We start from the raw sequence: 24694 nt of genomic DNA, 5'->3' as shown, positions 1-24694 counted from the left end.
ATAAACAACAATTTTTGAGACTTTTTTCCAGTTAATCTTGATAGGATTATTTATCAAAGTTCCACTGTCAAGATCTTATTTACATTTTAATACTGTTAGTTACAAATGTATATTTTTAATATTTAATTTTGAAAGTTTTGCAATATCTTCTGTCTTTGCACTAAGAGTTAGCTGAATATATATTTCCAGTCTTGTGTATTCTATACAAATTCTTTGACCAGGAACTATTCCAGTGAACTTTACTACCCAAAGTGGAAGAAGTTATTTTGATTTATCAGCATCATACTAAAACAAAGAAACAGAATATAAGCAAATAACTGAAAACTGAAGAGCACTGAGAGGGAGCTTGTTTTCAAGATTCTAACACACTTGAGAGGAAGAAAAGGATTATGTTGGTATGTTACCTACAAAAATAAATTCTGAGTATTTGGAAGGATAAGATGGAAATACCTTACTTGAAGATTTATCACAAGGATTAGTGTTTAATTTAGTTATACTTTTGGTAACGCAAAGAGCTGATCATCTGGCTGTCATTAAAAAGCAGTAAATTACAGTGTCATTACCCACCTGTTCATAAAATTCATTAACAATGCCTTCTGTCCATTTGAGATGCAGCTCTCTAACTTTTGCTGGGCCATTAATATCTGCCAGTTTGATGCATATTTGACAGACGAGGAGGCGATCATTTTCATTGCTCCATTCTATACCATGGCTGTTGATATCATTGACCTGGGTTGAGCACATATATTTTTAAAAATCAAGTTAAAACTATTCATCAATGTTATTTTCACAGGCTTTGCACAGTAAACGCTTGCATTACTTTTTCTATAATTTTTTTTAACTATATAAAACAGTCATTTACTGTTTCAGAAGTTGGAAAAGTGACATAAAATCAAGATCTGCAGGTCACCATGTCACATTTGCCAGGCTTACTAGGCAATCTGCAAAACAATCTACAATTGGCTTGTCCAAAGGAAATATTCTGTTTGCATTTTTTACAAACTTAAATTTATATAAGAGAAAACTTGAAATGCATGTTATTAATATAAACAGCTATAGAGTAACAACATTAACACCAGTGTACCATGACCAGTTCAGTGCAGACACTGAAGTGTAACAAACCTTGGCATTAAATTCTGCAAGGAAATCAAAATGCTTCTTAAGATCTGTGGCAAGAATTGCTTCAATCACTAAGAAACGAAAACGCTTGAATTCTACATGATCAAGATTTGATAAAAAGTTGTATTCTGGTTGTGATAAGAAAAGATTCCAAGCAGAGGCTGCATGGTGATTTTCTAACACTGATCTGTCATTGTAGAGAACAGCCTAAAAAAAAAAAAAAAAAAAAAAAAAGAAAAAAAAAAAAAGAGAGAGAATTATTAATGGAAAAGATTTAAATTCATAATTAGATATTTGGAAACTTAAACTTAAGGACTAGTCAGAAATGGGTCTTAAATAATAATAATTTAAAAATCAAACAATAAAATAAAATTATTGCTAATTATCCCTTGACTTCTAGTTTTGAGGGTTATGGTGAAACACAAATGGCAGATGACATAAAAAACCCTCAAAGAATTAGCAGTTTTTCTTTCCTTAGAAGTCCTGAAGAATGTCTTTGTGACATCTACATTCACACTGAGGGCACACATATACAAACCACTTAAAATGCTCACTTCACACTCTTGCAAATATGTGTGGAGTTCACATGCTGACCTAAAAAAAACAGAAACACAACAAAAAACAAACCTACAAACAACAAACCTCCCCCCCTCCAAAAAAGCAAAGAAAGCCCCTAGATCTAAGTATGCTCTTTAAAACAAAACAAAAACATGACAAGAACTCCAAAGCATATAAGGACTGTGGTTAATGTAAAATGGTGTGAAGTATCACTAGTTTTCAATGACGTGCTACATTTAATGCTGGTGAATACACTGTAACTGTAAATGAGTTAAAGTATTAAAACAGTAGTAGGTTTTACTCACAACTCCTGTGTTTACACAAAACATCCTACAAGACAATTATTTGAATGTAGATTAAAAAGAAACTGAAATAAATTATTTGGAAAAGTGCAAAAATAATATTTATGTTTTGAGGAAGATACTGCTAACTAAATCAATGTATTTATTTTTTAAAATTGGAGATTAATGTCTGCACAAGTTTTTTTTTCTTCTTCTTCCTTGTATAGTGTTTTCAACAGACATTCATATCTCCCTACATCCTAAAAACTTTTGCAAGAAGGAATTTTTGAAAACTGACTTAGAAAATACTCTCTTAAAGTCTCCATATTCTTAGAAACTGGATACTTTTCTGGATCAGCATTTTTACTCTTGTTGCTGATGTTAATATTATTCAAGTTGCTTGTTTCTAATTCATTGAGAGGTCCAAACATCCAGCATAAATATTGTTCCCCAGACAATATTTCACTCTTCAGATAAAAAAAAAAATCACTGTGCAGTTTAGGCATCATTTCTTCAGAGACTTTCCTTCCCATAATCCCCTGCCCTACAGTTTTTGTTTTATTTTATTTTGCTTTTTTAATCTGCTATTTTGTTTAGCTTTACACTTTTTTTCCACTTTCATTTTAGCCTTTTAGACCACAAAGTGTATGACATCTGCTTTCTTTCTACTCTCTGTTCTAACAACAGAGTTGAATATGGCAAATAAAAGCAAGGACACCTTGCTGATTTATTCTTATTTTACTCATCCTTAAAGGTAATGGCTATTTACCATAATATGTACCATAAATTAATTTAAAACCCAGAGGTTAGGTGATGTAGTTAATTGGACTTTTAGAGGAACCTGTGGTTTTGTGGTAATTGCATACATGACTACAACGTCAGAGAACAACCAAAATGTAAGATATCCATGACAGTCCTAGGGCCAGCTTTCTGCTAAATCATCTTTAACTTTAAACTAAATTGATTTATGTTATTTTCAGTTTTGTGAATGGAAAATTATTTTTGCACACATCCACAATGAATACATACAAAACACAGAAAAAAAAAAGTATTACACAACTTAACCACAAATCATTTTCCCCATTTCTTAAATTGGGTGGATGAACCTGTTGGCTGTGGTAGGGATAGAGAAAAGAAGATTTTTCATTATTCTGATTTCAAACACAGACAAATAATTTTCTGGCTAAAGAATTTCTTACCTGAGGTGCATTAGTAGCCACTAGAAAAGCATTTGTACGACCAGGATGATCATAATCATGCATGGCAGCTGCTACATATAGAGCCATCAATTCCAAAGCAGGAATGTTTGATGCTAGACAACCATAACTGTCATCAGTGATAGAGCAACTTTTTGAAGAAATATAGCTGACTGGAACAGGGGCAATACCACTGGCTTCATCTAAGAAAATTGAAAATACAAAATTGTAATATTTTAGAACATTATTTCATTCTTATTTTTAATATCTTTTAAATGTCTCTGCCAGATACTACCACGAGTATAATGTAGTTATCCTCATGATTGTGGAGCTGAACAGCTGGCAAGTGGTCCAAAAGGGTAGATGCATTCTTACAAAAATGTAAAAAGCTTCAGATTAGAACAAAAACTAGAAAATTTATCAAGTGAACCTCTATTCTGGGTTAACAAACTAACTGCTACTCATCTAATAATTTCCATAATGCGAGGTATTTCTGAATGGTGTGACTTGTGAGATTTCTACTGTCTTCTAGTAAAACAAAGAGTGATAAGAAAACTAAGATATTTTCTTCTAGAGTGATTTCTTCTTAGATTCATTTTGAAATTTTTTTAATTTTTTAAGCAAAAGAAAATAACCCATATGAACACTTACCCATTTCACTTTCCATTATATCCTCATTTTGAATTTGCTGAAACCCAGGAATGGGCCGTGTTGTCAGATACCAGACTGCATGAAGCACGTCTGTGGCATGTATGCGATTGTGATCTGAAAATTTAAAAATATTTTAAAAATTAGCTGAAATATACTCAAAGGTACAAAAAGAAGAAAAAAGAACTATAATACACCAAATTTACTGTGAGGGAGATTTTTACAAAATATAAAGGAAAAATCAGATTTAAATTTTTAGCAGACATTCTGTCACCAAACATAAGTAAGAAACAAGTTAGATAAACATCCTCTAAGCATACTTCATTCTGCCTTAGAATAAGGAAGGGATTAAACAGCCTTTTAAATCAGTGATGGAGAGCCACTAGCATTTGGGTATGGAAAAGGTAGGTGGGTCTGGATCATTACATTAGTTCTAAATTCTGAAAAATGTGTTAATCAAAAATATACTCAGTTTAGATATTGTCTGCCTCTGTATTAAACATTAAACCAATACCCACCCTAAAGGAGATACCAGTACTGATCTGTGTGATTGGGTAGTACTCACAGGGAATATCTCGGTAGCCATTTTCTAGTGCACAGAAGTAATTCATGAATTCTTGAGTTGGGATTTTGAAAATTTCAAACAAACCAGTGTCTTGAAATAAGGTATAGGTTACCTAAATACATATTAAAAATAATTTTAGACTTAAAAACATACCTAAGCAACTTCAAAGATATAATTGTTTTTAAAATTGTGCATGCTGATAGAGATGGGAATTACAGAAATTCCATGAAAGATTACCTGAAAGCTGTTGTCATAGTGAAATGTTCAATGAATTCAAAGTACCAAAATGTAGCTTTTTATCAGCTTTTCAAACACAGAACAATAAAGGATTTTATTTCTTTACAGATAAATTAAATGCACAACTGATAGGATAAACGATTATCCAAATAATGTAATTAATTTAATAATAAAGTATTAATGCAGTAAAAAGCTTCAAAATTTTCACAGTGTTAAAGAATTCAGTGTAAAGAAGATATGGAATGGAGATTTAAAAAATCTAATGCCACCTGCCATTAGCTTGGCTTCAGTACAACATGAAACTGCATGAAAGAGCTCAGTAATAAGTCTGGAAGGGATAAGAGGGGTACTACATGCAGAAAGTGGCATAGAAAAATATCCCATTGTTTGTAGGATCAAGAAGTAAGAGACTGGCTGAAAGATTTTTTTTCCCTACAGGTGTAGCTCTGACAGAAATATTTTACTGAAATAAAGAAAAAATAAATGGTTGACTAAGAGGATAGTGTTCTGAAAGCAGGAGATAATTTTCATGGGAAACAGGATGTATTTGTTGATTGCAAAACTTCTTCACAGTTTAAATAGTGTATAAACATGACAGCTTTTTTACATGTTCTCTCAAACAAGACAACAAACCTGGCTAAGGATCCTTCCAGACTGGTCTCCCAGTTCTTGTACAAGGTCAAAAATTTGGAAGTTCCAGTTGTTCATCTTTTCCATTAATAAATCATGTTCTAATAACATTGTTTCTGATGTAGGACTCTGCTCCACCTGTATGAGAGTAAGACACTTTATTATCTCTAAATAAGCAACAAAACCTACTCTGTCCTTTGTATTGGTAAAAACAGCCATGACATTGACAAATCCTAACTGAACTTACTGAATGGTGCTCTAACTATAGCTATGAGAAAACAGTACCAATGGCATAGACATAGTTAATGGGGGGAGAGCAGGTTGCAGGGCTTTCTGAGATGGTGCTGTGTTTTTATTCTTTTTTGAAATTTTTTTAAACAACATGGCTTGTCATTTTCTATTGAAATATCTGCAACTGGATATACACAACTGTTAAATGAAAATTTGAATTACAACAAGGCACCATTTCCTTCCACATATTACATCTCTTAGCAATGTGAAGACCTTTTTATAGCATGTTAGAAATCATAAAGAACTTTAGTATTGACAAAAGCTGTTGCAAGTTTTTAGCAATTTTATGCTTACAAGTAGGTTATTTTGTGTTTGATCAGTCTTTTCCTTCCTTACATCTTTTTTCTTCTCTGTGTGGTGGAAAGGCTCTTTTGAAGCACTAGCACTTCCAATTTCACCTTAAAGAAAACACATATATAAATACTCCATCAATAATTTATTCCTAAATTACTATTGTCTTATAATTCCTGACTGATGATATTCACAGAGATCTAAGCAATAACTTGTTTCCAACTCTTATTTAAGAATTTAACAAAAAGTTGTACAGGAAAAAATTTATTAAATGAAACCTACTGGAAGACTGAGAAAAGCCAGAAGCAGAACTTACTTGCAAAAATTGGTTCAGTGACTGGAGTACAGAATTATAAAGCCATTAGTGGAAGCCTATTATAAAATCCTTGCTCTGAAGCAGGCAATATTTTAGATTATCTTGATTTCAGTAAGTAAAAAACTAATATAAAATATATGCATACAAGTTACTTGAAGCATAAGGAAAATTTCCAGTAGAAATATAAATATTCTCATTTATTTTGGTAAAAAATAAATTAAAACATTAAAAACCCAAACAAACAAAACACCACAACCCACAAAGTAAGTTGATACAAAATATTTGTCTACTTTGAAATCCCACCTGATTTTCTTTCTTTACATTCTTCAAATTCTGGTTCTGGTATTGGAACAGGCTTGAGTATCTGACGTCCACAGCTTACAAAATACATGAAAAATATTTACAACATTCAGTAATTTTCTTCTTTTGCTACTGCTGTGTTGTACTGAAAACTATCTGTAAATTACTTTTCTTAAAAGGTAGGTTTTGAATCACCAAATCACCTTAGTATTTTCTCCTAAATTTGGCACATACAGATTTAGTCTGTACTTAGAAAATAATCAACCATTACCTTACTGAATTAATAAGTTAGAGGTAATTATTTATAAAGTATTCAGAAATAGACTTCATTTCCCATGTAGGAAGAGCTTATTTTCCAAAAATCTGTAAAATATTGTTGCTCTACAACAGCTGCTTTCAAAGACAACCCCTTTCAAATCAATGGAAGACACAGTTTTCTTTAGTCTCCCTTGGATAATACAGCTTCAGATTATTATAAAATGGTGTCCCCTTTTTAATGCTAGTTTAGGTCTTGTTAGATGTTTTCATTTCCATTGCATTATTTTCAACACATGAAGTTACTAAAAACATTGTTACAGAGTTTACCATACCTGGTACACATATAGCAGACAGGCCCTTTAACTTGCTGCTGAAATTCTGGAGAATTAAGAGTGTGTCCCAGAGTCCTGTGTATATTAATGCTTGGTTTTGTAAGAAAATCAGCAGTATCAGGAAATTCAACAGGTGACCAACTGCTGAAAACCCCACTGGAGACAGATCCATGACTAGGTGACCCCACAGGACTCAGGCCAGGAGAAGCACCTTCCAAAGCAAACATTTACATGGGGTTCAGATTACAATGAAAACATTGTTAGAAAGAATGAAATTAAACTAAAACCTTTATAAATTGTAGAGAATGTGCAAGTTTTCAAAACCTGGTGTATAGTTCATGCTGTTAAACACATATAAAGTAGCCAGATCTATTCCAAGTTTTGAGATCTACAACTGTGTAGAGCATAGTTTAGGCTACAAATCTGAATGAGCAAACTATGTTACATGCTGTAACATCTGGCTTTTAAGGGTCTTGTTTTATCTTAAGTCTGGGCAAAATTAATCAGCTGAAACTTCCCATACTCCTTTCTGATTCAGGATTGCTCTTTTAAATTTCCAGAAAAAAATAATCAAAAGCAATTCAGTACTGATAACTGATCTAGAGAAGAATCTTAAATCTCATTGGTTTTCCATAAAGAAAAGACAAAAGTTGCTTGGGAAAGTTTTAAAATAAAATAATAAAAAAAAAGTTTTAATCAATTTTTTTTTTGAAGCAAGGGATGAAAATAGGCAGATATTGATCTTTCTTGACAGTCATGTACTTTTTTGTTGTTTGATGATCTATCCAAATTTGCTTATTAAGCCACAAGTGAAAAAAAAAACCAAAACCTGAAGTTTGCTCATGGGTAATTAGAAAAACAACAGGCAAACAAACAATAACAAACAACTCCAGCTTCCTTGGGCCCATTAAGTTCCCCATTCTTGTTCAGATGCAGCAAGATGATGTTATATGAGTGGTACATTTATATGAAAAAAACACAAGTGCAATACATGATATACTAACTACTCTCTGGCCATCCTGCCAGGAAGCTGTACAGATTGCACCATCTTACCTGCTCTTCTGGGCCCCATGTGGTGAGTCAGTGTCATAGAAGATGATCTTTGTTTTGGTATTGTCAGCAAGTTTGCACCAAAAGACCCATTGGAATGAGATCCTTGGCTGAAAATAAAACAGTAAAAATTTTTTTCTTTGCTTAATTTTCTGCCACTTTAATAAATAAAAAGCTTATAAAATGGTCAGACTGCTCTTCTACACAGCTGCTATTCAAGAAAAAGGGAGTAATAGGAAGGATGAGAAACTGAGATCAGGTAGACAAAGTATGTCAAATATATGGAATAAAACCCACTTGGCACTGGGTGAAAAGTACCAGAAATTTGTATGCAATTCTAAAATGACACAATAAGTGTATTCAGACTACATGCCATAGGTTTTACTTTCTAACATGGTGTTTACTTTACTTGAATGTTTTACCAAGGCAGGTTGTTTCCAGACAGATCTGAGAACACTTAAAAGACTGGTTACTTTGGAAGTGAAGCCAAGCCTTGCTTTTAAAATCAATTTTGTATATTTAATTAATAATTTTACTTATTATCTTAGAATTAAATCTGCGTTTGAACTCAATTGTTGAATTATGCCACCTGCTGTTCTAGGCATGAAATTGCACCCCACATATTTCCATTCATAAACAGAAATGATATATGCCATTAAGAATAACCATATAATACTTCAAAGTAAAAGGTGTATGTAAAGCTCATTATTTCATTTCAGTATGTGTAAAAATTATTTACCAAAAATATTTAATCTTGTTTAGTCAGATTTCAATCAAAAGTCAAACACAAAAATATTACTTGATCTCCCATCATTTCTTTAAGTATCTAACTATAAAAGATGAGTTAAAAATAATTATTATAAATAATAAAAAAGAAGATTTATTCTTCTGAAGTCTGATGTTGAAAGGTTAATTAAATTTACGAAAATGTTGGGGTTGACAAGAGGGATCTATCAAACTTTCATTATTTGTACACTGCTGTTGTTATAGCTTATGTGTATTCTTTTAAAGCACATAAAAATGCTGCATCAGTATCTACTGTAGGCAGGCTGTATCAAGCAAGGCCAGTTCATCTTGAACTAGGATGAATCAGAAAACAAATTAAGAAATTGCATGCAAATTAAACAGCAGCTCTCAAGAGTTGTTTTTTAACACATTCTCGATGGATAGATAAAAAATCTGGAACATTATTCACATTTTTCAGAAACGTTCATTGACCATGTAATATCTTAGCTTTCTCAGCTCAGCAAGAACACACTCATTGGGTCCTTCATTGGGCTGAATCACCTCCCCAAGGCAGGAAAATTTGCCTTTTTATTGCTAGTATTTTTCTTACAATATAAGAGGCTGACTCAACAGCTTTAGGAGTGCAGGACTGCCCCTTCTGGCAGCAGGAACAGCTAAATCAGTTCAGCTGTTTCACCCAGCCCTCCCTGGAAGGGAAGCACCCATGGAGGAGTCTGAGGTGGTTATGTGTCTTTGAAACATTGCTAAACAAATCAGCACAAAACCACAATCTTTAAATTACTACTAGCAATAACACCTTCTGTTATATTATATACAAAAGCCACAATTAGGTTTTACTACGTAAAAATTTGAAGAGCACATTTTATTCAAGGGGAAAAAAAATCTACCCACAAATGCCAAATTATTTAAGTGGTTCACTTTAGAATTAAATACAATTTTTAAAAAATAATTTTTGGACATATCTTGTATAATTTATCAGTTATCAGTATAACTCATTATTTTCTTTTAAAAATCCATATATTATATAATACTTATGACCTATGTAAAACAATTAAAAGTCTCAAGAGATATCAAGTATATTAAAAAAAAACCAAAACAACCACAAAATAAACAAAAACCCTACACATTTTTACAGGTCCAAACTAAAAAACAAATTCAATCATCTGTTTTACTTTTTTTTACAAGATATTAAGCAAAGCCATACACATTTATGCATCTCATTAAAACTAAATATGTGAAGTTTCACTCATATAGAGCATTAAATAAAAAGAAGGAAAAGGATATTTCTTTTAATCCTGATTCAAAATGCAATCTTAATTCTGGAAATAAAAGCTATATTTGTACCATATTGGCTAACAAGTAGAGAAGAGATAACCTTCTTAATCCATGTTACTACTTGCTTGATAGAAATAACAACTGTTGCCATACCCTCAACAGTGGCTACGAGACACAAGAAATTTATATCATTATTTTAATTACAGAACAAATTTTGGTTGGTGGAAGTTGGAAAATGATAAGTATTTTAAGTAAAAAGGAGGGGGAAGCCAGTAAATCTTTAGATGTTAAACTAGTTTGTTTTGCAGTTGTCTATGTTGCACTTTTTTTCATTTCCTCCTTAAACTGAGATGCAGGCCAGGTACTGACAAAGCATTCCCATTAACCTAAGATTGACCTGATTCCTCGTTGAGATCAAACAGAGTTACTAAAGGATGGTATATAATTAACTTGAAATATTTTCCAGTTTATGCTGGAAGAATTGAGATTTAATTCACAGGATTTTACATTAAATACATTAAATTCCACTGCCAAGTTCCAACATTACAGACATGCACGTTTTAGAGAGGGTACATTTATACTGTGCTGAAAATGTGGTTAAACACTTACCTTGCTGTGTTATATTCCTGGTGAGATCTTTTGCTGTTACTCCGCTCCCATCTCGATGATGTTGATTCTATAGGTGGAATGCCAGAAACTCCTGAAGCTCTCCTCAGCTGTGGTGTTGGCAGGCTGTTCCTGCTATTTAATCCCTGTTGAGTGATTTAACCATAGTTAAAATCTATATAATTAAAAACAGAGGTTAAATTTCTATTTACTGTGTGTGAAGACTATTCATTGTTGATCTTTTGTAATGAACAAACATGTACAGTATCTTTGTTCAAGAAAATAAAAAAAGATGCAATCAAATTACTATACTTACAAGGAGTTATAATTTTTTTATCTCTTTTTTTCTTGCTCCAAATAAAATAAGTATAGATACTTGTACTCTGGCATCTATGTGGTCCAACAATTACTCTACAGAGATTTTAAAAATGGAGCTCTTCAAGGGACAGTTGCTGTAGTATGACAGCTCCTTATCTACACATCCCAGTCATACAGCTACACAATTAGCTCTCCAGCTCCCAGGACAGCCCGAGATTCCAATAACTCAGAGGCCAAATATTGACAGCATCAGTATTGTGGAACTTGTGGAAAGGGTGATACACAACACAGTGGGACAGTTCTGCTCCATCAAGGCGCTCTCTGTGCTTCTATAGCAGCCCCACAGCACCAGGAAGCTTCCCAGGCTGGAAGTTGGGTTATTTCAGACACACTGCAGCTCAACCAGCAGGAATTGCTGTGGTGTTTGAACAATGCCCTCAGCAAAGCAGGGTAACAGCACTCAAACCATCCTGTATGGAAATAACTCAGGACATTAACTCTGCCTTTCTAAAATAGCCCCAGAAAAGTATATCCATGTTTAAATAGCAAACAGTACAAAGCAACTAATAGAAAGGATGGGGTCATTGAACTGAAACTGCAAAGCCAGCTCTGGCAGATCTGCATCCATTGTGCAAATAACCTGTACATTGTATTTTAAACAGAATTTTAAAATATTTGTCTCTCTCTCTCTGTTCAGCCCACAATCCACTTCTTAATTCATCATTAGTTTTCACCATTCAGTGGATGGGAGTGGAGTAGAAAATACAGATGTGTCTTCTGAAAAATACAGATGTGTGTAACTGGACCTTGCAAAGTAAAGGATGCCATGAAAAAAACCTTTAAAAAAAATTCCAAAGCAATGTTTACAGAATTGAGTAAGGTCTGCAGGGTCATGAGTGAGGACAGGTGACCCTTGGATACTACCACTTCAAATGTCTGGCAGAATTAATGACTTGGCAATTTTAGGCTTCATCAGCTGGTCAAAGATCACACTGAACTCACAAAGCTACAACTCATTAAAAAAAAAAAAATAAATTAAACATTGTTGACACAAAGAAGTACAGTCTCTTACACTGAAAAATCAAACTGCTTTGAGCCCTTGATTTGTGATGTACCTTGGCTGTTTGCTTTATTGCAAAACTGCAGTCACAGCCAGAAACATGGAATTATACAGGGAGAAGAAGACCCACCATAGCACCCAGAGAAACATGCAGTAGTCCTTAACCAGCCTTACTAGAAAGAGAACCAGAGAAGCATATTCCATGTGTTATGCCATACAGTACCACTGCTCTCAAGCTAGAATGGACTTTTGTGTCAGTGGATCACAGCAATCTAACCGGGGTGCTCTCTACAACATAGCCCCAACATTGGAGCAGAAATGTCCATTCCCCCAGACAAATCACCCCAGCACAACACTGAGTGCACTGAGTGCACCTGCACTTTTACTTCTTCCAGGCTACTCTTAAGAACAAGGGAACAGTGGGTATACAGATCAAGAAAATGGGAGATTCAAGAACAACTCTGGTTTTGCCATATCATAAGAACATAACATCTTCATTTTATACTTTAGTCTTTTTCTAATCCTGTGTTTATTTCAAAGCAGCATGGATTCAGAGTGCAGAGCAGTGCTTTTACATGTCTATCCATCAACCACCTGAATTTGCATTTTGGTACCAATTTACATTTCATTCCATCTGTTTTCACAGCTGCCCTCCTTCAAGATTAAAAGAAGTTCACAGGCACTCAGTGAAGTTCTTATCTATACCGAAGCCTTCTTTCCAAATGAAATTTCCATGATAATTTTTTGGTTTTAAATTGCAATACACACATGAATGAAAAAGAAAGTAATTTGACCTTGAGCAGCTTTCGATCTCCTTTTTCAGCAGGATCTTCTATTTCAGGACAGGGGAAGAAACCAGGAAATGGTGTGAATGGATTTGCCTTAGGCCTGCATGTGCCTGGGAAGGCACCAAGCAAACTATTAATGCTTCGAAGAGAAGAAATCACTTGTGGTGGCAGGGAAGAGTCAGTCAGGAGGTCTGTCAGCATGACCCGAGCCTCATTTAGCACTGAAAGATCAACTCCATTTCCACTGCCAGGATTCTGGAAGAGACAGAAATGTTGCAAACAATATGTCAAAATATTTCACTAAATTCTAAGTACTAAAAAAGCATCTTCTCCATGCAAATTTTTTAAAAAATGGGTACGTAATGCAACAGACTTTTCTTTCAAAGGAAATACAGACATATTCAGACATCACATTTGTGTTGGTTTTTTTTCCCCCACACTAAAAATATTTCAGAATTTAGCATTAGCTTTCAGTTTATTTTTCTCTATTAAAAATAAAGATCTGGTGCCAATTTTTTAATCTCAATTTTTCATTATTTTGTCATAGTATTCTGTGTCCTCCAGTAATATCAACAGAAATTTTGATGGCAAAACTGTTAAGACCCTTTATAGAAGTGTAATTTCCTGATTACCTTTATTAACCCTGATTCTACTGAAACAAATCCTAACAATTCTGTCAAAAAAAAGAAATCAGTTTTATTTGAATTCTCTGAAAAGGAACAGCAATAGCCAATTAGATGGCACCACTAATATAAGACAGGACAGAAGAAAGAGGTAATCAGGAAAAAAGGTAAGAACCTGGCAGACCTGAGTTGGGTGACATTGCTGGGAAATCATTCTCTAATCTTATCCTAATGAAAATTTTAAAAAACAGCTAAACAAACAAACAAAAAAAAAACCCAATCAAAACACATAAAAAACCCCCAAACACCTAAAAAAACCCCAAACAACCAAACAAAAACTACAAAAACAAAGAACAAACCAAAAACCCTCCCCAACACTTCCATCTTAGATTTGAGACTATTCTCATATGCACCACAGAAAGTGAATCCCTGTCAGCTTCATCTAACTATTAAATATCAACTCCCTGCTACCAAGAGCTAGAAAGTACGAGGACAATGCAGGTAAGTGAAATATAAACATAAAAATTTGCAATCAGACAGTTAACAGTGAACTCTGCACTCAGTCACATCTGACAAAATTTAAATTGATAATATATATACTTACCTGGTAATAGGGCTTGTAGCATTGCTTCAAATCCCAGTCCCAAAGTATCATCTGTAAAGACAAAAAATAAAAAATAATAATAGGTGGTATGCTAATGCTGAAAAAAAGAACAATGGAATAAACCATGGTTATGTGATATAATATAGCATGCTTCTACCTTCATGCTTTCAGAAGTAGCACAGCAGAAAGAAAATGGCTTATCATAATGAAAGTCCTAAAGAATTAGAAGAAATTGTATGTAACAGAGCTATCTGATGACAGAATAATTTTATGGAATTATTTCAATATTTCTGGGTTGTTTATAAATCACTCGACTACATTAACATACAGCACTACATTAACGTAATTTTTAAAAAGGTAAATTTCAGGTTACAAATAAATAATTTTAAAAGGATTTTCTTGCAGGAGGGTTTTTTAGGCATTGCTTGAAGATGATTACAAATCTACATGTTCTGAATAACTTCACAAAATCCACCAAACCCACAAAAGAACATCAGCAACTCAATCTGAAGATACTATCGGTTTCAAGTACGTCAGCAGCACTCACTTAATTTTTATTCTGTACTGATAAAAAATAAAAACAACATGCAAAAACAATGTTCAGATGTCTGTTGTGCTTCAACAGTGTTCAGTCTTCGTGACTTCTTGACAGGCTCTAATTCTCTGATAAATTAATCCATGCACAGCATGCATTCACAAATTAAACCAATATAAAGCTAACTCTTTTTTGGTTTCCTTTTTTCCATGCCTAAAGAGCACAAAGAAGGTGGCAATATCTTATTTGGTACTTCATACTCTGTAGTCCTATAAGGTTTTCTGCTTATTTTCACAGGTGAGAACTCTATTTAGTTTTGTTTCTCTAAGACTTACAGCTCTTTCATGGAGACAACTCAGTGTTCCAGACTGTTCAGGGGAAGATGCAGAAAGTGTCAACAAAAAAACCCCCACAGGCTGACATGTCAGCAGCACCCAGGCAAGGGCAGCACCTAAAGACTTTCTTCTGTTATCTTCATAGATACAGTGTATAAAGTCAATAGTTATGATATCCACTTGCAATTAAAATTCAGAGATCTATCACTAAGTATGTGCTAAACTGGAAGTTATATCAGGAAGCCATATTGTGTAAAGCAAGCAGATCTAAATCAAGAATTAGGAGTTTAAGAACTTGAGGGCTTTTATTTTTCAAATGATTGCTCTAGCTACCATCTCATTCGTTTTTTATTTTTTTTTAACTAAGCATATGAGATTATTGTTAGCATTAATATAATGACCAGCATCTGGCTATATCCATTTCGAGTGGTGCATTTGGTTTTAGGATGATCATCATAAAGAGGAAGGGGTTTTTCTTTCATAAACAACCTAGAGTGAGTTGTCCTTCTGGGCAGGTTGAGTTTTTTTGTTTTTCTTTTTATTTACTGTATGAAGCACAGGTAAATATTTTGGTTTCATTTTGTCCTCATAAGGTCCAACACAGAGACTGTGTTAATCTGTTTCACTGAGTTTTGACTAAACCAGACAAAGATGAGATGTCCAGTGGAGTTGTTGTTGGTTTATTAACAACCTTTGACCCCAATGGTTCACAACCTTGCGTCAGCACGCTGGCAATCTTGCAACCTCCTTTAGGGAACACAAAAGAAGTTTCCTTTCACCCAGCACTTCTAATATATTTTTTTCATTTAAATATGCAGTATGTTAGCTAAGCCTGTTTGTTGTAAATGAGGTGTTAATAAGAATACCTTCTGGCTAACTCCAGAACATTTCTGCACCAAACCTTTAACTGCAGCCACTTTTACTGATGCAGCCTCCTTTAGTCATCCTTCAAGACACGGGGACCTTTTGTGTCCAGGTCCCTACACACAAAACCTTCCTTTGGCTTTAATTCTGCTATAGTAAAGAAAAAGGGTCAAAGTTGCAGAGGCACAAATTCATCAATGGAAAATGTTATGCTGTATTTTGTGTCCCATACCCAGTATATCCATAGCTAAATATTGCACATAGCTCATGAAAAATCTACTTCCAATGCAAACAATGATTTGATAATTTAAATGGTGGGACGTTGCTTTAGACATTATTTTATACAGATGAAAAATTTCACAGCTTGGATTTATGATTGAAAATTTTTCTGTTGTCATTTATACCAGAAGATTAAAGTTTTCTTCACTGATAGTGGAAAGACACAAAATTTCTGTATATTACCAACAGATAAGGTTTTTTGTTTTTTTTTTAATTTGCTATACATCACCATTAATTGGAAGTTACATCTTCTCAGCTAGCAGAGCACCACAGTCTTATTAGCTGTCTCATTCCATGTGCCACACATTGAAGTAATTAAAATGAGCTGATGAAAATTTTAGGCACAAAGTAGCAATCCCTTTTACTAAGCACAATGGGGAAAATGCAGATCACTATATAACAAGTATTTTTCTATGGTAAACAGAACTTGGTCCATCTCTATGCCAAACAGAACTTTACAGGCTGATAAGGCAAGGGGAGTGGGGGTTGGTATTGCCTTCTCTTAGGTGCTTACAATATACCACAAGATGGCACTCAAATCCAGAAAGCCTCCCCCACAAAAACAATTTTGGAAGAAAGAAACAGAAAGCAGCAGCACGTTCCCCAGCAGACCTTCTGCTGACTCGAAATGGTTTGAGGGACAAAAGGGAGGTGACATTTTTAAACGTTAATAGCTGATAACTTCTGCTTCTTTACAAAAAATCCAATGTTTAAAGACTTTACGTCTTGCGATTCCATCCAGAAACTGAATGAAAGGAACCTCCTCTTTGTTTCTCACTCCAGACCAGACACAGTGTAACCAGCCTGACTTCATGCCTTGCAAGTGAAACCTGGAATACTAAAAAAAAGCAGGGATTTCGGCATTACGTTTGTTTACAGTTTGGCAGTCAAAGCTTTAATTAATTAATGTGTGTGGGCCATCAACAAAAGTTACAAAGTATTCCCAGAGCTACACTAAACTTTCAAGAGGAGTGAAAAGGATGCTGTTTATTTTGACCTAATGTGAACAGACCAAAAGACTTCAAAATGGGTCTTAGGGAGAGCCTCAGCAATTTTTGATTTTGCAACCTTGAGACTCATTGCAGAAAGATTTGTATTCTGCAATCCCACGATTTTGCAATCCATTGCACACAGGATTCTTCCTCACCTCCAACAAGAAACACCTGATCTAGAAGGAACTTAAGTCACAAAAGTTCCAAGATACAACTTAAAGCTCTGCTTAGCAACTCACACACTTAGCTTCTTGAGCATCTTTTGCCAGTGCCATCACCACTGTTTCCTGATTTTATGAAATTGCCTGTTAAGATGATCAGGGATTTGATAAACAGTTCACAAAACCAAAAACCAACAAACAAACAAACAAAAAAATCCAAAAGCAAAACTCACATATAACACAATACTGTGTCTTGTTCTTTAACAGTCAGGGACTGCATTACATTTAAGTATTACATTTAACTCATAACTGAGTTTCTAAAGGCTACAAAATAGATTTCATCAGTTAGAAGCAGCCAAGCCAGCTCATAAAAACCCTTAAAGTAAAAGTGACCTTTTCTGATTTGGCTGCCATCAGCCAGAGGTGAAACTGAAACACATCACTCAAAACAGGCTAAGAGTATCAAAAGTGGGAATTGACATCATTGAAACTACATTTATTAAAGGCTAAAAAAGTTGCTAAAGCTCAAAAACCTCACCACAGAGTTACTATTCCGAAGCGGGGGAAAAAAAAAAAAAAAAAAGAAAAAAAAAAAGCCATCAGCACTTTTGCAAAGCACATTATGTTAGCAACATCAGAAACATTTGTTAAAAAAGAACACAAGGAAGCAGTAACAAAGACCTTGTCTGCTATAGGTGATAGTGCACACAGAAACCAGAAGAAGCAATATTAATTTTTATGAAGAAAAAGGAAAGCTCTGAGACACTTATAGTCTGAATAAACTTAGAAAAAGATGAGAAGTGGGAGAAGACAGGCAATGTCCTGAAACCAGGGTTTCTGGTTTGGGTTTAGCTTTTTTTTTTTTTATAAAAAGTTATCTTTCTTATCAGAGGGCAGGCAGTGTTTCCAGGGCCTGTAGCAGATAAGTCTTTCAGTAGTGGTTGGTGCCATGGAGGTGGAGTTCTTTGGACTGGAGCCACAGCTCCATTCAATGATGCTACAGTCATGTGTGAGGAGTATTTTAAATGTCTAAAGGTGTGAGTGCAATAAAAGCCTATGGGCTTTACTTTTCTCAAGTTGTAAACCACTAACATGACTGTTAAAGAACACTTTACATTTTTAAACAATAAATAAAATTTAAAAAACCCACCAAACTTCAATGCTTTAATGCTCAAACTATATTTTGCTAGAAAACTGTAATGATGTTTTCAAAATAATTTATAAAACACAAAATCATATTTTCACTACTTGAGAATTACTTGTGTTTGTGCAAAGTTATACTAAGGGCAATACTCATGGTTACACAGAGATGTAAAATACATGGCTACAAAAAATGTGTCAGCACTTAGAAATCTAAAAATAATTTTTAAAACTGGAATATGAGTAACACATATTTCATACCCTAAGGTGAAATGTGCACACCATCTAAGGCCAGACACAATTTTAGTATTTGTAACATTATAATTATTTGATTGCCTGAAGGAGGTAATTGGGAAGTTTTAGTTTCAGTGCAGTACTATTGGAAGTTCAGCACATATTTCAGTGCTTGTGAAGAAGGGAAAATGTCTCTTGTTTGATGCCACCCATCCACATTCCATGCTCCAAAATTTGAATGGCAAAAAATTAGTACAAAAATTAGGTTTTACTTCTGGCCAAGTCTTTTACCAAATATAAAAGATTCTTAGTTTCTAGTAGCATCTGTTTGACACCATTAGGCATTAGTTCCGTAAATAAGTATTTCCATAGCAACCAAGCATAGAATTAACTAAACAATGAAACCAACACCATAGCAACTTGATTCAGAAACCAACTCTGTAAAAATCACCTCATTCAAAACCAAAATTCTACAACTAGATGTGAAACTAATTTATTGTAAAATATGAAAAAGGTTACATTGTCCATTTCCTTTCATGACTGCCTTTCAAACAAGACTGATGGTAGATTCATTGCTTTTATTTCTAAATAAGTCTTTTGTACCAGCTTATAATCAATTAACTTTTTTAACACATACAAAACCAAACACAGAAGTACACAACATGGAAGTCATGCTTTATTTATTTATTAGGATTTTTCTGTCTCTGTAGAAAAGGTAGATTTTGAGACACAGCAATAAGATAAGTCAATAAGAACTTAAGTTGTATTCAGATAACAGCTCTCTGGTGTGAGATTTTGCAGGCCAAAGCAACAGCCACTTGAGTAGATTATTGCAATCAAGAAAAAAACGTAGCACTTGTAAAAGCATTCAACGTGATACTTAAGGCATCTGAAGTCCTGATGCTATCTCTCCACCCACTAAACCTTTCCATGAAAAAATTGGGATAGTTTTGGAACCCTAACACTTATCACTTCCTGACTCTACACAATTTATTTATCCAAGGTTGTAGAACAGCTAATAGGTTGTGCAGATAGCCACAAGATTTGAACAGAAACTCAGTGTACTGAACTTTCTGGGTTCTGAGGTTTGGACACACGCACTGAAGGGAACGCTCACATTCCCCATCTTAGACTCTGCAGTTTACTCAACTCTTTCATGAAAGGCATTATCTTCACCTTTAACAAGTCTAAAATCTTCCTTCAGTGGAAAGAAATTTACTTCTACTTAACTGCTCTAGCAAATACTATTCTATACATTAAATAGTACCCACAACAAATCTGGCTGGACACATCGGGACTGTACTGGAACACAGAGGTGTCTGCCCACCATAGTTTTATCTTCCAAGCAAATGCAAATCTTCAACAAGAGCTGCACCTAAGTTAACTTTAACAAGCCCCTTCAGGGTCTTCAAGTGTTCAGTTACTGTTTTCAGTAACTTTGTTCCCAGTAGAGACATAAAAACAGAGCAGAAATGCTCCAGTTTTGCTGAAGTTTCAAATCAGTTTTCACCAGGCTTATTCTTATTGTTAATATTACTTTATGCAAGTGGAAAAATCTTTTATACTTGGTTAGGTTTTTGTTTCTTTTTCATGTGTTCGTTTCAGTTGTTTTTTTTTAGAACACATGCTACTTCTGCTTTTGTAACCAGGAGTAGCAGCAGGTCAGCTTCTACTTTGCTATAGAAACTTTTCAGTTTCTGTTTGCTCCTATTTTCTTCTAAACAATTTTTAAGATCTTCTAAGGTTTAAAAAAAAAAATAATTCTAAAAGGTGTTTTGTCTATCAAGGAAAAGTAGGGTGGTTGTTGTTGTTGGGTTTTTTCTCTACTTCTGTAGGTAATGAAAAAAACTGGCAAAACCACACTTACATCATTTCCTGTTCCTTCTAGGTTTTGTCAGACTTGCACATCAGAGTAAAGGCCAACCAGAAAATTATGGCCAATGGGGGAGGGAGGGCAGAGGATAAAAGCCTGTTATGTTAATTGCCCATTATACAAATTTTCCTTTATAGCATGTGGTTCTAATCATCACCGAAGAAAAGAAATAGTACAAGGTGGGTTTCTGCCCTGATCTGGGACAGTTGCTTCAGTGTTCTGGCACTCTGTACTTCTTTTACTGCCATCCAAAACCTAAAACCATTTTTTTTAAAGTTGCCTTTACTTTACAAAAAGCAAAATCTAGAAATTGCTCTTAAAACATCCTTTTCACATTTGCCTATTGGCATTACTTTACAATTATACAGAGTAAAAGCCTTTGCTGCTGTGTCAACACACTGCTAATGTATCATTTGGAACAGATGGCAAGAGCAGCCTTAGATTTTATCTGTATGCAATTGAAGGATGTGCACTAATCTTATGCTGAAGCATTTTACTATATGCTAATATATTCTTAATGAATAACTAAAAACACCAGAGATTAAATGATTTTCCCCTCTGTTGACTTATTTTTTAATCAAAGGGGCTTTTTCCACCTATTACACTAGAGATGCAGGAATAAATCTCAGATCTTTTTCTTTTCAGCAAAGCTATTTCATATGATCACAAGTGGAGTTTTTTTCACAAATTTATTTATCACAGCTTCCTTAAAATCTCATAAAAATATTTAAGCTTCTCCTCTCTCCCCAAGTCCTGCTCTAAAACAACCAGCATAAAATCGAGTTGAAGAAGTGTCTCAGCCAAGGATTGACAGGAATGTGAATGGTTCACATCAGTTGAATCAAACCAAATGATCATCCAGTCCAGTATTTTACCACTGAGAAAAGCAGGCACTCAAGATAAGAATACTCACAAGTAAGCAGTGCTGATTCTCAGAGCAGACTTCCAGCCCCAGAGACACAGCTCAAGGAGCCTAACATCCACCTCTGTGTATGACAATGCCCAATCCTTTTTTCACGTTTGCATTCCTCTTTTCAGAATTCACTTAAATTTCTGACACTTCATACACAAAGGCATTTCAAAAGTTAAATACAGATTAGACAAAATTCCCTTTCATTCTGGATCTGTCAATGCTGAATTTGTACAGTGAGCAAGCAAACAATCAGCAACACTTTCATGCAGTCTACCCACCAAATATTTTCTTTTTGCAAAGCTTGGACTATGAGGCTGTACTTTCAAATCTCCCAGGCTATTCCATTCAGAGACACAGCACCTTCAGAGTAACAAAACCTCTAATTCACTAAACACCACCACTTGCTTATTTGGTTGCATTAATTGTTGTCTTAAGGACTTTTATTTACAAAATTGCTTAACACAAATCAGTATGGTTTTCTTTCAAAAACTTATCTAATCAAGGAAAATGATGAGCCAAAAAGAAACATTACAGTACCTGAACTGAGGGAAATAAGCTGAAAGAAAATGGTCTAGAAGCCAAAACAGATATTAGGTCATAAAGAAAGCAAATATTGCTGCAGTGTTGTGGTTAGAAGTTTTACATGGGGATTGAACCAACTAAATTCTCTGTTGCTCAAGCTGAAGAATTAAAAGCAATAACTTAAAAAGAGATGAGAAAGTGTAATTATGAATCTCATTACAGAAGTAATTGTGTTAGTGCAAGTTAGAACAGTATTTAAAAAAATTATCTTAATGGGCAAGTTTCTGGTTGAAGTGCCAGCAAATACAAGATGAGATCTCGTTGGGGAAAATGTTGAAACTCTGAAGAACATCATACAGATTTCTGTCAAAGAACAAGAGAAGGCAAATTGCTGCATTCTGCAGAAAGTGCCAATTTACTTTTATTTTCTTATGTATTCATGTTAAATAGTACTTTAGTTGGCAGCTTTAGAAGCATCTGAAAAAGAACTTTAATGGCAGCAGATTTGAAAAAAAGTAGATTTTTTTTTTTCTGTGTAGTAATGTTGTGATGCTGCTCTACATGAAAACGAAAGAACAAGGATGCCTAACCATTTGCATTAATATGAGATTATTATTAGATTAAATAAAACTACTTAGGGAGATCCACTTTATTTCTCTAATGCCTGGTCTTGCACAGCTCGCTCCTTAGGTCTTTATCTCACCTATGCAAAGTGAACAGAGGAATCACCAGTAGCAGAACAGGGAACCCACCTCAGCTCCTGATAAATCCATCCACCTAGGAAGAGAGTGTGCAGTAAGACACTTCTGGTTGTAGATAACACCAGGTACTAGACTTCTTGTGGAGAAGTTCTCTATTAGAAGACTGAGGGATGAACAAGCTCAGATTTCAGGTAAAAGAGGGGAAAAATCCCAAGCATCCTAAAATTCCAGAAGTCACTGAGAAATGTTGTAGCTTTTACACGGTTTTACAGCATGTCCTCCTGAAACTGATTCACTTCATGAAGGTGGAAGCTGAACTGCACACACTGCTGAAATGGCAACTTAAGTTACACTTCCAGGGAAGCAAAATTATCTTTGTCCTACAATCAGCATCTCCAAAACTCCAAGATATTCTCTTCATTAGCCTTTTTGTGTATTAGATTTAATTCTGCTTTTCAAATTAGCACAGGACTCTCCCTCACTTGAACACAGAACTGTACAACCTGCTATACACCAAGGTGATGGAAAATTGCAACCAAAAGCTTCTTTCCACTCCAGTTTTGACTGTAAGCCACTTTGCTACCCTGTTCATAGAGTAAGAGTTACAGTTAAGTGCAACACTCTCATTGCACAGATTTCTGAATACTCTTATGAAATTCTATCACAAAACAGTACTGTGAAAAAGAGGGCCATTTACTTATTCCTTTTTCTAAGTAAACTACTGAGTTTTGGTTTTAAATTGTATTTCCCTATGATGTTCATGAGTGAAATTGATACCTTCCTCAAAAAGATCAAACCTTGCAATATATCAGGCTGAGCTGATCTTAAAAACATCCAGACTTAACATAATTATTATTTTTCTTTCATTTTTGTAGCATGACTCAGAGAAACTAATAGGACAGAAGGAGGTACAGATTGATCAAGTGCCTTCCAGTGACTGTAAGATAACAAGAACAGCTCATCTGCCTTTTCTGCACAAGAAGAAAAGTATTGGGAAGTTCTTTTAAACTGCAGGACATTTATAGCAAAAGCATCACAACAGTGAGAATCACCTAAATGCCCACAGAGTACTACATTGGCAGTACCAGTGTAATTTGCCATTTGGGACAAGTTTTATTTACAATAACATTACAGCATAGCATGCCAGATAAATCCACTAAATATCATAAATACATGCAAAGTAATTTTCCTTGGGGAGCATCACTATTTTTTAAATTTTCCAGCTTTTTTCTAATAGCATGAGTGTGTTTGCTATGAAGACTCTTTCAGATTGTATTTCCAAAATCACCATTAATTAAATGAAACTAACACACACACAAAAAAGGAATCTACATTTATCTTTGACTACTTCTATGTTATAAAAAAATTCAACCCTTGACTAGTATCTCCTAGAATTTCCATGTTTTGATTAATTTTTTAAGCAGAAAAGGGGAAAATAATACCTAGAATTTAAAACTAACTCTAACCATAAAAAACAATGGGATGCTAAGATCCCCAGCTTTATCTGACTAGAAAAACAGTGTCCCAATGAGGCAAGCAGAGAAGCTTTTACAATAACTCAGACCACTGGCTATTCCATTGGGAAAAAAACCCTCATAATATTTATGAAAAGGCAAATAGTTGTATAGTTATTCTTTTCCTGCTTTTTAGACTGAAAGTTATACACCTTATGCTTTTAAACCAAAGAATTTCTCCATTATAGGAACTACAGATTTAATTCTAAAATTAATACATACAACAATATCTTCGATGGTTTTTAATTACAGTCTTTGCATGGAACTGTAGCAATTGGAACTTTTTCTCTATTTGTGTATTTTAAATGTATAAGATAACTTATGATATTGAAAATCTGCATATTAAAAAAAAAAACCCTTGTAAAGCACATACAAATTAAACTAGGAGCTAAACTGGCCAAAATAAATAATCAAATATTTAATCTTGCCTGTTCCAACACATGACAGATAAGATTTTATTATAGTAACCTTCAAAGGAGTAAAATCTGTACAACGTGATATAACCAATCATAAGCTTTGTCTTGTACTACTGGACTAG

The 24694-nt window shown here is 34.3% G+C and overlaps 1 protein-coding gene across 2 annotated transcripts in view; it reads right to left on the bottom strand.

The window, feature by feature from the left end:
* Positions 1-24694, bottom strand: part of PDE3B (phosphodiesterase 3B) — a 60869-nt gene that overhangs the window by 2556 nt on the left and 33619 nt on the right. Inside the window, exons 2-14 of one of the 2 annotated variants that reach the window (XM_030450983.1) lie at positions 14094-14144; positions 12873-13121; positions 10704-10846; positions 8076-8182; positions 7023-7233; positions 6436-6509; positions 5862-5923; positions 5238-5372; positions 4368-4479; positions 3806-3919; positions 3158-3357; positions 1123-1326; positions 568-729 (exon numbers count right to left, since the gene is read on the bottom strand). In XM_030450983.1, the coding sequence (XP_030306843.1) occupies positions 568-729; positions 1123-1326; positions 3158-3357; positions 3806-3919; positions 4368-4479; positions 5238-5372; positions 5862-5923; positions 6436-6509; positions 7023-7233; positions 8076-8182; positions 10704-10846; positions 12873-13121; positions 14094-14144 (1824 nt within the window). Of the gene's footprint in view, positions 1-567; positions 730-1122; positions 1327-3157; positions 3358-3805; positions 3920-4367; positions 4480-5237; positions 5373-5819; positions 5924-6435; positions 6510-7022; positions 7234-8075; positions 8183-10703; positions 10847-12872; positions 13122-14093; positions 14145-24694 lie in introns of both variants that reach the window. The other variant, XM_030450982.1, reaches the window with a different exon arrangement.

Source organism: Calypte anna, chromosome 5, assembly GCF_003957555.1.
Source record: "Calypte anna isolate BGI_N300 chromosome 5, bCalAnn1_v1.p, whole genome shotgun sequence".
Taxonomy (NCBI): domain Eukaryota; kingdom Metazoa; phylum Chordata; class Aves; order Apodiformes; family Trochilidae; genus Calypte; species Calypte anna.
Note: the sequence above shows the minus strand (reverse complement) of the source record. Positions and strands in the feature narration are given on the sequence as shown.